The 12,681-nt window shown below is 41.0% G+C and overlaps 1 protein-coding gene across 1 annotated transcript in view; it reads left to right on the forward strand.

The window, feature by feature from the left end:
• Positions 1–12,681, forward strand: part of PKHD1 (PKHD1 ciliary IPT domain containing fibrocystin/polyductin) — a 425,823-nt gene that overhangs the window by 184,284 nt on the left and 228,858 nt on the right. Inside the window, exons 41-44 of the mRNA XM_067755820.1 lie at positions 2,263–2,319; positions 2,555–2,685; positions 10,787–10,899; positions 12,364–12,469. Coding sequence (XP_067611921.1) covers positions 2,263–2,319; positions 2,555–2,685; positions 10,787–10,899; positions 12,364–12,469 — 407 coding nt within the window. The remainder of the gene's footprint in view (positions 1–2,262; positions 2,320–2,554; positions 2,686–10,786; positions 10,900–12,363; positions 12,470–12,681) is intronic.

Raw genomic sequence — 12,681 nt, forward strand, 5'->3', positions numbered from 1 at the left:
TAGTTGATTTACAACATTGTGTTAATTTCTTCTGTACAGCAATGACTCAGTTATATATATATGTATATATATATATATATATATATTCATATTCTTTTCCATTATGGTTTCGCACAGGATATTGAATATAATTCCCTGTGCTATACAGTAGGACCTTGTTGTTTATCCATCCTATATAATAGTTTGCATCTGCTAATCCCAAACTCCCAATCCTTCCTTCCTCCACCCCTTCCTTGGCAACCACAAGTCTGTTCTCTGTCTCTGAGTCTGTTTCTGAGGAAACTGATTTTTAAAGATGGCATTTCAGTTCAGGTTAATAAATATATAATGGGAGATTTTAAAATTTATTGTCAGTAATTTTAACAATAATTCAAAGTCCCATAAATAGGTTTTTGTGCAGTCTCATGGAGTGTCAAACCTGGATGTTGAACAAGGAGTTAAAAATGTTGAATTCTATTCTTTGCTGCTCTTGTGGCTTGCTGAAGAAGCCCGTGTTTCAAGAATCTTCTAAATGGTCACTTGTATCCACTTTTGTTTCCTAAAGTTCATTCCCCTTGCGATGCCTAGAATTATCCTTAACAATCTCAGATTGCATCATGTCACTCCTCTCCTTAAAGCCCTTTAAAAACTTCTTATTTCTCTTAGAATACAATCCAAAATCCTTACTGTGGCTTAAAAGACTCCCTTAGTGATTTTGCCTTTATTAACCTTGGTACACTTATCCTGCTATTGTCCTCTCCTTGTGTACTCTAACTGCACAGACCTATTTTATTTTAATTCTTTGCAAAGACCACACTTTCTCCTGCATCAGGGCCTTTGCACGGCTCTTTCCTTCTGCTCATGCGACTCATTCTCCTCCTGTAAGAGTGTCTCCCCCACACTCCCAAGGCAAGTCCATCTGTCTGAACTCTTTTACCAACAATCATTACTTATTGATTTAAAAATTATATATCATGTTTCTGATCATGTGTTTTACCGCCAGATTTCATGTGAACATTGTCCCCTTCACACTTAGCACCTTAACTAGTGCATTTGGAGTTATATTTGTTGAAAGAAGTGAATGTATTAATGAACAACGGGTCTTTGGTTATATCGGAATAAAAAAGCAAATCAGAGATTTTCACAGAAAGTAAGACTCTAACTGTACTTGTTAGATAGTGTTTTCTATTTAAATAAATTCTGTGATATCATCAGTGAGAAAATGTGTATGTTTCATTTAGGAATGATCTGTTAAGATAAACGCTAGAAAGGTTCTAACACCGAGAGGGAAACTGTAAGGTGGGAAATTATGGATCATGTAAACTAACTCAAGCTCGAAAAGGCAAAGGGCTAAGGACAATAGAAGTCATCAGGTGAAGGAAAATCTTTTGATTGGAAAAGGACAGCTACAGGGCAGTCAGACTAACATGTGGAGGATTGACTTTGCTTATTCTTACTTTTGTTGCTGTAAGGGAAAAGTTTTTTGAAACCTGGAGCAGAAATTCAGGGAGGTACCCTAACAATATTATTTTAGGAGGAAACAATTATATGGAATTAACTAGGCAAGGAAGAAAACCTGCAGGAGGAATTTGGCCTTGAGTACTTGGATATCATGAATTGGAGGCTCTTGACTGCATTACAGGTGATGGAATTAGAATATCTGTCAGTGCATTTTAGATAATGTACATCCATGCAAGATGAGTTTGCAAACCCAGACTCATGAAGTGACATGGGAAGCCCAGACACCTAAAGACCTAGAAGAAAGGGGGTCTGTGGGGTTGCTCTGTGTGGATACCACATAAGTGGCTGATCTCTGTGTAGCATGGCCCGTGCTCTTTTATTCTCTTCTATTTCAAAACTCTGGTTTGACTGTGAGGGTCTCAGGTCTTGTCCAGCCTGTTCCTCCAGGACATTTCTGCTCTTCCGGGGGAAGAGAAGGGCATGCAGATGGCTGGTGGCCAATTCAAATAGCTAAGGATGGGGCTGGACCTGACACAGGGGTGTGTGACATTTAACTACGAAGACAGTCAGACTCTTCCTAAGAAGTAAAACGGTAAATCTATCTCTTTGTTACTATTTTTTTAATTTAAAATGAGCTTCTGATTCATGATAGTCTAGAACTAAAAAGTTCACATAATCTGAATCTGTTTGTCTGGTTCATAGATAAAAACACAACACAAAATCAAAACAAGCCACACCAAGAAAAAGAAATAGTATTTCAGCATCTCTCATTTTCCTGGGTGGCATGAAACGTGCTGAGCTAACATGATCTTTTGTTCTCAGGTACACTCCCCGAGATAAGGTATATCCCTTGGGAGGTTATTCCTGGAAGAGAAAATGGTAAATATGTAAATTGGTTTTAAAACTGTTACCATCCATTTAAGTCGTCATACATTTTATAGACAAGCCTGCTGGCAGTATGTTAGATATCTTAAATTTGTTGAACACACTAGATGTTTATATATATACATATACGTATATGCATGAAGAGAACTATAACGTGTATTAGTAGAAATAAGAACGTTGAGTTGAGTACATTTTAATTATGTTGGTGAATCCCCTTTTCTTAAATTAGACTGGTCAGAACAGGGGAATATAATAAGAAACAATGTGATCATCAGTGTTTCTGGCGCCGAGGGACTCTCCAGTACTGAAATGATGACACCGTCTGGTATCTACATCCGCGATCCCACCAATGTTGTAGAGGTAAGATCTTCAGCTTCCAGGATGGTCAGAAATTCACTCCGGAAGTTATCCAGAGTGGCAGCATCAGTGGGGTGGAATGCAGCATCTACTAGCTGCACAGTGGTAACAGGAAACTACCTTATGATTTTGGGTTAAACAGTGCTTTAGGATAAATGCTATCACTTCCCTCAGAATTCCTGTGAACACACTTTGAAGCAATATTTATAAAAAGCAAAACAAAGTAGATATTGATTATTTTCTGGTCATTTAGATTAATGCAAACTAAAATATCTTCCTGAGCCATCTGCTGTGGTTGCTGAATTTGGTCTCGATTCCAATAATAATGACTTAATAAATCTTCACTATGTTACTATACTAATGTGGTCATATTGTTGCCCTTTAAGGGTGTTCAAAACTGAGGGTCAGCAGAGTCACGAGGTGTGTGAGATCACATTACATTCCAGGATGAATGAATTACATTTGACCCTTGAACAACACGGGTTTGAACTGCATGGGTCCACTTACACTTGGATTTCTTTCAATAGTAAATATTACACTACCACACTATCCACAGTTAGCTGAATCCTTGAACATGGAACCATGGACACCGAGGGATCATGTATATGGAAGGTGGACTATAAATTATATGCGGATGTTTGACTGTGTAGAGGGTTGGCACTCCCAACCCCTGCATTGTTCAAGGGTCAGCTATACACTCTGATGGCCTTGGTTTTTCATTCCATTATTTAATACAACTTAACATTACTTCTTCTTGGTAAATTTCTCTCTAAACACTTTAAGAAATTAATTTTTCTGGTAGTTTAACCATAGATCCGTGAATGAGGAATTGCATCAGAGTAGTGGGAAGGCCATTTAGTTTCCCCTTTTCCAATAATTTTGTCCCATGGACCATCTATGGAAGGGTTAAGGGTCTCACTCTTCAGGACTTGGCTCTGAGTACCTACTGTGTCATGACAGTTCTGCCAAGTTTCTGAGGACCGGAGAGAAGGAACTTCTCCCTCTCTGATCATCTGTTTTTAATTACCTCCAGCTGAATAACCCCTAATAAAAGTCATGGCTATCTCCTCAACCCTCCGCCAGACTCTGAATTACCTTTATTCCAAGCACAGTGCTTACACACTATTTTCGGTGCCTAACGGGGGCAGCTAATGTGCCAGTGAGGACAGGAGGCAGCAGTGCATGGATTGAAGGAAACCAGCCTGTAGACGCAGAACAATGAGAGTGACGTTTAACTTGTTGGTGACCACAGGGCTTGCTGCACAATTATGCCAGCAAGCTTTGGGGACTAAAGAGTTATGTTTTTGCCTAGTTTCTTGGGTAACATAATCTTGACTACTCTGAAGTAGGAGACCCTCAGGGTTGCCCAGGTCATTTTCCTTCGGGAGGCTGGAATGCATCTAAATCCCACGTTGAGTGTCAGAGGTGCTGCCTGGCTTTGCTTCACTGGGTAGCTCATTGCCTCCTGGGTGGGTGTTCTGGCCACTACTTGACTAGTAAGACATGAGCTGACGAGCAGTTACCACAGAGAACAGTATGTAGGCTCCTTAAAAAACTAAAAATAGAGTTACCATGTGACCCAGCAATCCCACTCCTGGGCATATAATCTAGTTTGAAAAGATACGTACACCCCAGTGTTCATAGCAGCACTATTTGCAATGCTTCCAAGACATGGAAGTGACCTAAGTGTCTATCAACAGATGAATGGATAAACAAGATGTGGTATATATATATATATTACATATATATATATGTAATATATATAATGGAATATTACTCAGCCATAAAAAGAATGAAACAGTACCATTTGCAGCAACAAGGATGGACCTAGAGATTATCATACTAAGGTGAAGTAAGTCAAAGAAAGAGACAAATACCATATGATATCACTTATATGTGGAATCTAAAAAAAATGATACAGAAGAGCTTACTTACAAAACAGAAACAGACTCCCAAACAGAAAACAAGCTTATGGTTACCAAGGGGGAAATGGGGGAGCGGGATAAATTAGGAGTTTGGGATTAACAGATACCAGCTACTATATATAAAGTGAATAAACAGCAAGGACCTATTGTATAGCACAGAGAACTATATTCAGTATCTTGCAATAACATATAATGGAAAAGAATCTGAAAAAGAACATATATATATGTATATATATATACACATACATATATATATATAATGTATATATAACGGAATCACTTTGCTGTATACCTGAAACTAACACAAAACAAACAAGCAAAACAAAACAAAAGAAATGAGCTGGCTATATAGGTGCAGAGAACCAGAGAGCCACCTACAAACTTACAGGTCACTTGAGTCTTTGCAGACTGACCTGCAGAACAGTGCCTAGAAAGCAATGAAAAATTTGAGCCCAAAACAAATTGTTTGTTCTCTGTTAGATGCCTTCCCTTTCCATCCATTTACTTTCTTCCTCTTATATCCACTTTACAAAATTGAAAAATAATACAATGCATGTGTTTGGAGAATGAGACTTTAGTTTAAGCTGGTAATGTAAATTCATTAAGTATATTCATTAGGTAAATTCCTGATATTTTCATCTTCGTTGATCTTAAAATTCTGTAGTTCTCTTTTCATTCGCTTATTAACTTTTAGACCTTAGCACAGCATCTGAAACGTAATAGTTGCTTAGTAAGAATTAATGAAATATAATGAATGAATGGCTGTAGGTATAATTCCATAATCAAAGAATAGGGGGAAGAAAAAGGAAAATAAAGAATAGATTCCAAGATCCCGCAATCATTTTGATGACTGACAAGTAAGATGTTTCATCTGTGTCAGCATTTAGATCCTGTGGAATTCACCTCTCAGTGTTAAATTTTGCACAGTCCTCTCCAATTTTGCAGCTGCGCCACTGGGGTTCCACTGTGCTGTCTCTTTCAGTCTATTGTCTGGAGTGTGCCACAACCAAGGACATAGGTGTGACTGGTAGTATGTGTCAGAACCTAAAAATTAGGAACTTCTCTTAGTGCCAACGAAGGTCATTTCAGTCAGTGGGCAAAAAGTAAGCTAGTGTTTATTAGGTGTGTCCTATGTGGATGATACACAGAGTGCTTTGAAAAATATATTTTAGAAATGTATTTTAATTCCAGAGTGATAATAAGGAGGCTACAACAACAATGATAAGGGTGGCAGTGGTAGTGAGGGGTGTGTGTGTGTGTGTGTGTGTGTGTGTGTGTGAGAAACCTATCCTCTTCCAGTGGTGTTCTGATGCTCAAGAGAGAGATATCCCTTATATTGTGAGGAACTGTCTCACGGGGCATGGCGTTTATGTTCTGCTCTCTGAGTGGTTCAAAGCTGATTGCCCCTTAAGAGGATCGAGCCAAGCCTTGCATGTGCTCAGTTTTTGTGACCCCTTTACCCACCTTGCTTTTCAGTTTCCTTTCAGTTTGGCAAAACATTTTTTTAAAGCCACTGTATTACTGTGATTCATTAGGCTATTTCTCTTTTAAACTTTTAATTTTGAAATAATTTTAGGCTCAGAAGTTGCAAAAATAGAACAGAGAGTTCCTGTGTGTCCTCCCGCCAGCTTCCCCCAGTGGTAACATAACCATAACCATCGCCATAGAGCAATGGCAAAACCTGGAAATGGACATTGGGACAAAACTGTTATGTAAATGAAAGCCCTTATTTAGACTTGAAGGTGACCTAATCCTAGTGGCTGGGCAACCAATCCAGATAGCCTAAACCCTCTCTCCTACATACAGAAGTTGACCTTAAAATCTCTGGCCTGGCAGGTAGGCAGGAAGAAACGGAGCTGATCCTTAATTAAGTCTCTGTAGTTATTTGTGGTTGTACATTGTTCCTGGAATGCTCAGACATAGAGCCTAGGACCAAATGCTCTGCCCAGTGCATGGAATTCACCTGGGCTCCCAGGAAGCCATCTTTACAGTTCACTCACCCTCAACCCTGCTTGGTATGAGGGGATTTCAAGTGCGATATTCCTTTTTAGTTTTCATAGCCACAAGTGGTCTGCCTGCCTCCCTGCCCAGGCTGCTGCTGAGCCAGGTCCAGGGCAATTTTTCTGAGAAGCAAAACCTGAGCTTTGTGCCTTCTTGCTAGTGAGGACTCAACATGATATTCCCATCTGAATGTACAAGGAACTTGGAAAATCCTTTGTATACTCCTTAGATAGGCTTTGCATGCATCACCTTGCAGTGTCCGGAGCACTTCATTTCCAGGCTGTCTCCCCACTGCACTCCAGCATCTGAGTCTCTGACTCCTTTATGGGTGTTTCTTATCTGTCCAGAGGCTTCGTCTTTCCAGGAGACATAACCTATGTTGACCTCAGGCTGGAAGGTCTTTGCTCTCCATCAGCGAGAGACTGTTCACTCCCAGAGCTCCAGAATATCCCGTGTGTCTGTGGGCATTGGACATTTCCCATGACCAGACCCCTGTTTAGAACAGCCAACAGAAACCCCCTGAGGACCAGCCCTTTGAAAACATCCATTTAATTTGAGGGGAATTTGTTCTGGTTTGTGAATCAATTTTGTAAGGAATTCTGTGTTTAAAGGCCGATTTCAGCTCTCTAGCTCTCTCCACTCAATAGCTAATGTATATTTAAGAGCTGCCTGAAGGGTTAACTCACTTTTTTTTTAGTGACTACAGATGCACACCACAAGGAACTGGCTTACTTGGGCAGTTAATTTCTCTCTGGAATTTCTCTTGCTTGAATGTCCATAATACATTGACTTCCGCAAAGAATTGATTTCCACACAAAATTCCCTGCTTGCCTTAAACCCTTCCCCACAAGCCGCCGGCTGCCTGCATACATATGTGGTTTCTGCTCACAAATTGTTTGTAGCATACCCAACTGGAATGCAGAGTAAAAAGGACTGGAAAGTAATGTCATCTGACTGTTCAAGTGCTTCTTTTAAAAGAAAAGTGAGCCTTATTGGCTAACAGAAGACCGAAGTTGCAATATCCTGCCCAACTATAAATGCACTTGGAAAGCATTTATACATGACCACCCAGATGCTCCAAAAATACTGTTGACACCACGGAAGATGATTCAACAAATCTGTTCATTCAGTCAAAATACATGCTCTCTGAGCACCTGTATGGCCAAGGTGATGAGTAAGGATGAAGTCCTTGAAATATATTCTGCATATGTTTGAATCTTTCCCTTCCTCGTGGAGTCATGGTAATGAATTAGCATCTTGTTGGTAATGAAATAGAGATGTATGTCCAAGTGAGATGATCATTTCTAGCCTCTAGTGCACCTTTCTTTTTTTTTTTGGCTGTGCTGCGAGGCATGTGGGATCTTAGTGCCCTGACCAGGGATTGAACCCAAACCCCCTGCAGTAGAAGTGCAGAGACCTAACCACAGGACCGCCGGGGAAGTCCCAGTGCACCTTTCTTATTGTTTGTATACTTGCAGAAAAGGTGGGTGTTTCAGAAGCCCCCATTCCCTAACCCTCAATTCTTATATACTCATGGCCTTTCTCGTGGCTCATGGGGGTGGTAGAGACACAGCCGCTCAACGCCGGCTCTGTTTAAGGTGGAGGTCCGTAAACACAGCCATATTACTTGCTTGTGCTTCTGTGAGGGCACTTGTATTTGGTGCTTCTGTTGGATGCTTGTATTTGCCAGCCCAATGGCAGTGATTATTCCAAAACTGAGGATCATAAGTGCACGTCTTGTTTTCTAGCACGAGGGAAGAATGAGATGACTGATGCAATGCCAGTAAGTGTTCTTTGGGGGAGTGTGTAGTGGCAGATTTGGTTGTTTAAAAAGATATAAATGCCCTCCCAGTAAAAACTGTCAAAGTATTCTTATTGTAATTAACCATGTTTTTATATTTAGGTTGGCCTTTCCATCAAAATGTGGAGATGGGTTACTGGAAAGTGGGTATGGGTTATTTCAAGAACAAGTGAAGACTTTAGACTTTTTTTTTTTTTATTTTTTAACCGTGCTTATATTAACATTTGGGGCCTCTCACATTTGTGAGAGGCTGTCCTCTATATAAAGCATCCCTGGTCTCTATCCACTTAATACTAGTAAAACCCCTGTCCCTCCGAGGGTGACAATGAAAACGGTCTCCAGAGATTTCCAGATGCTCTCTGGGGAACAGTATCATCCCTGGCTGACAACCACAGCTCCAGACTCTGCCACCCCAAGATAACTGGGGTCCCAGAGGTGTGTCCCAGGTGTCCTGAAGTCATGTTAACATCTTGAATAGTGATTCAGCTTCATATTCAATGATGTCCAAAAGTTACTTTTAGTATGTGGTAAGACATGTGATTGGCATTTTATGTGGCCTCAGAAAATTGGAGAAATGCTTAGAATCCGAAAGAATGAAGTGCAGTAACGAATGGGCCACTAGTGCACGAAGAAAGAAGGCGTTCTGTAATGGAGTGAAAGAGGAGGCATGGCTGGTGGATTACAGATACCCAGGGTGAGAGGGCCTTCAGTGCCCACAGTGAACTACCGGCTGATGTTCAGGAAACAGTACCTGTGGTTGTGTCAGCACGAGCTGGCTCCCCTGGCCAGGTCCCAGCTGCTGCCTGCTGGCCAGGTCTCCCGTCTGAGTGTCAACTCTGGCCCTCATTCATACTTCTCCAGAGGCTGACAGCCTCCAGGTGCTGGGGTACCTTCTCTCACATAAGCCAGGAGTTGAGTACTGTTTGTTTTAAAACATCCTACTTCAGTTTTTCTTCCATACCGACTTTGCTTGCTTCTGTGTGCTTGTGCGTATGTGTGTGTGTTTGTGTGTGTGTGTGTGTGCGCCCATGCATGTGGAACATGTGGCACTCCCAGAGAGGAACAGACTTTTTAAAATCCCCTTCTGTAGGGAGTACTGCTATATAATGACTGCCAGTGGGTCACCCAGGTTCAGAGGGCTGCCTTTAATAATACCTAAAGTCCTTTCATTTAAAAATTAAAGCCAATAAAATATTAGTCTAGAATGGCTGAAGCTATGGGATGAAATGAGTTTGCTAACCTAAGGATAAACAGAGAACAGCTATGATTCAAAGGGTGTGATTGCGGTCTTTGGTCTTAATCCTTACTCACAGTGTAGTATACTAAACTCCTCGAGCTCTCTGAAAGGCTGGGAGGAAGAGCTCTGTCCTTGAGTGGGTCAGAACTTCCTCTTTCAGTTCTAACCCTTTTCTGTGTCTCATCCCAACGTGCGTATCCCTTACCATCTACACTGATATTAAATGACCATTGCAGATAATCTCAGTTTTTTCTTCTGTTCAAAGGATCAGAGAGAACACTCTGTGGAGACTTGGCTTTAGGGACGACTTTGCTCCCGAGTATTTTTTACACACTAAAGAGGAGAGCTTGTATGAAGTGACACAAGTAAGCTTCTCACTGTGGAAATGTACAAGGACGTTTTAACATGAGATGCCAGCTATTGAGGTGGACAAAGTACAGTCAAATTGAACTGCCTGGAGGAAGAGGAATGAGCATATATATATATTTTTAGATTTACAATGTTGTGTTTAATTTCTGCTGTACATCACAGTGACTCAGTTACACATACGTATATTCTTTTTCATATTCTTTTCCATTATGGTTTATCACAGGATATTGAATATAGTTTTCTGTGCTATACAGTAGGACCTTGTTGTTTATCCATTTTATGTATAATAGTTTGCATCAGCTAATCCTAGATTCCTAATCCTTCCTGCTCCCCCACCCCTTGGCAACCACAAGTGTGTTCTCTATGTCCGTGAGTCTGTTTCTGTTTCATAGATATGTTCATTTGTGTTGTATTTTAGATTCCACATATAAGTGATATCACATGGTGTTTGTCTTTCTCTGTCTGACTTACTTCACTTGGTATGATAATCTCTAGGTCCACCCATCCATGCTGCTGCAAATGGCATTATTCCATTCTTTTCAATGGCTGAGTAATATTCCATTGTGTGTGTGTGTGTGTGTGTGTGTGTATCTCTATATACACACACCACATCTTCTTTATTGGAATGAGCGTATTTTTGACCCAAGGTATATCAACATACCTTGGCAGCAAGTAAGTGAAAAGGCAGAATGAGCACATAGAAGAGTGTTTCTTTCCAGCAGCCTTATTGTAATGGACTGACTATGATTTAACCATCCTTAATTTCTATAGGGAAACAGGGTGTGTGCTGCTGGCTATGGCTACTTTTTTCACCTTGTGACCAACCAAACATCCCAAGCTCCACTTCTTTCCTTTACCCGGAACAGTGCACATGCTTGTACGAGGTAACTTGGGGGAAGTTCATCTACATTTTGGGTGTAAGCATTATGGTTTAACATTTTTTTTGCACAACACTCACAGAGAGGGTTGTGTAATGCTTGGCATCCGTGTGAGATTTGATGATGTGTCTGAGTGAGCATCTTGGATCATAAATTTGGTGGTGAAGGGAAGGGAAAGAGAGAGAGGTCACTTGAAGGGGCATAGGACAGAGGGCACCTTTTGTGGCCAGAGGAGAATTCAATAGAGAGATGAATTAAACTCCCAACAGACTGGGGGAACCTGGGAAGCCAGAGTGCCTGAGCTCAGGAGCTGAGTGGGGAGATGAAGTTTGGGGAAGAGGCTCTTTGCCTGTGACTTGCACACTGTGAGATGAGAGGGGCTCGTTCAAAGTCTTTGCTATTTAGAGGATAAGGTCATCTGCTAAGAGCAAGGACTGGGAAACATGGTGGGAACATGGGAAAAATGTGAACTTCAGAATCAGTCAGGCCCCGATTCAAATCTGGACTTTGTCTGAGTAAACTGCCTTTTTTTTTTTTTTTTAAAGAGTTAGATCCCTTATTTGTGAAATAGGGACAGATCTCTAGTGAAAGTTTGATGTGAAAATTAGAGATGACTTCTATAACGCACCTAAGAGAACATCTCGAATATGGTAGGAACTCAATAATTGATATAAATAATTCTACTAAACAGTTTATTTATTATTATTATTTTTTTGGCCATGCAGTGCAGCATGTGAGATCTTAGTTCCCCGACCAAGGATTGAACCCACACCCTCAACAGTGAAAGTATGGAGTCCTAACCACTGGACTGCCGGGGAATTCCTCGATATAAATAATTCTGATAGTAGTTATGTTAATAATAGTGAAATAATACTGCAATGATGGGAAATGATAAGGAGAGTGGAATAAGGATTAAGCACCATTGCTCTGCTATGTTGAAGCTGAGGCTAGAATTAGTACATGTGTCATGAAATTATTATTAAGATTATGAAGTTTTTTATCTAGCAGCTCTCAGCAGCCCTGGGATGTGAGGGGAGAAGATATCCAAAATACCACAATGCTAAGGCATTTCAGGGAGAAGCACAAAAGTTGCAGGGATTACAGGGGCTGGTATCTGCTGTTTCAGCAAAGGGATGGATCTAGAAGGGACTGATGGAAGAGTGAGGCTCGTGTTCTGAAGGGCTAGGCAGGGGTATGCATGCTCCTTGGAAGGGGATGAATCTAGAAGGGCTGAGAGAATGGAATGGGACCATGGCAATCTGTGTCTTGTTGAGGTCCAGGAGCAGGTCACAGAGGGTGACAGAAAGGAAAGGCTGAGGGATAGGCAATGACAGTCAGAGAGAAGGCTTGCAGGTCTCCTCTTCACACTCCCTTATTCAGTACCTTTAGTTTTATATTTTCCAATGAGAAAAAGTGAGACATTTGGAATGCAGAAATTGGCTGAATTTCACTCTTTATCTTTCTTCCTAGGTGTGGCCTCTTTGTATACCCTAAGTTTCAGCCAACTTGGGATAACGGCACTGGTCCCACCCTGTTCCAAAATTTCACGGTTTGGGGAAGTGCAGGTGGTGCCCAGGTACGTTTCTTTAGTTTTTTGTTCTTGTGGTGATTTATTGTGCATCTCTACTTAAAGGGGGATGATTTGCTGTTGGGGGAGCATTGCGATATTCTCACAGCTTTAAGGAGCCAACAGCATCATAGATGTGTGTGAAATAGTTGTTGCATGAACAGATTCCTAGTCAGCAAGCCAAGGTTAGTTCATTGCCTGTATGGCGATTTTCCAGCAGC

The sequence above is a fragment of the Pseudorca crassidens genome, chromosome 10, assembly GCF_039906515.1.
Source record: "Pseudorca crassidens isolate mPseCra1 chromosome 10, mPseCra1.hap1, whole genome shotgun sequence".
Taxonomy (NCBI): domain Eukaryota; kingdom Metazoa; phylum Chordata; class Mammalia; order Artiodactyla; family Delphinidae; genus Pseudorca; species Pseudorca crassidens.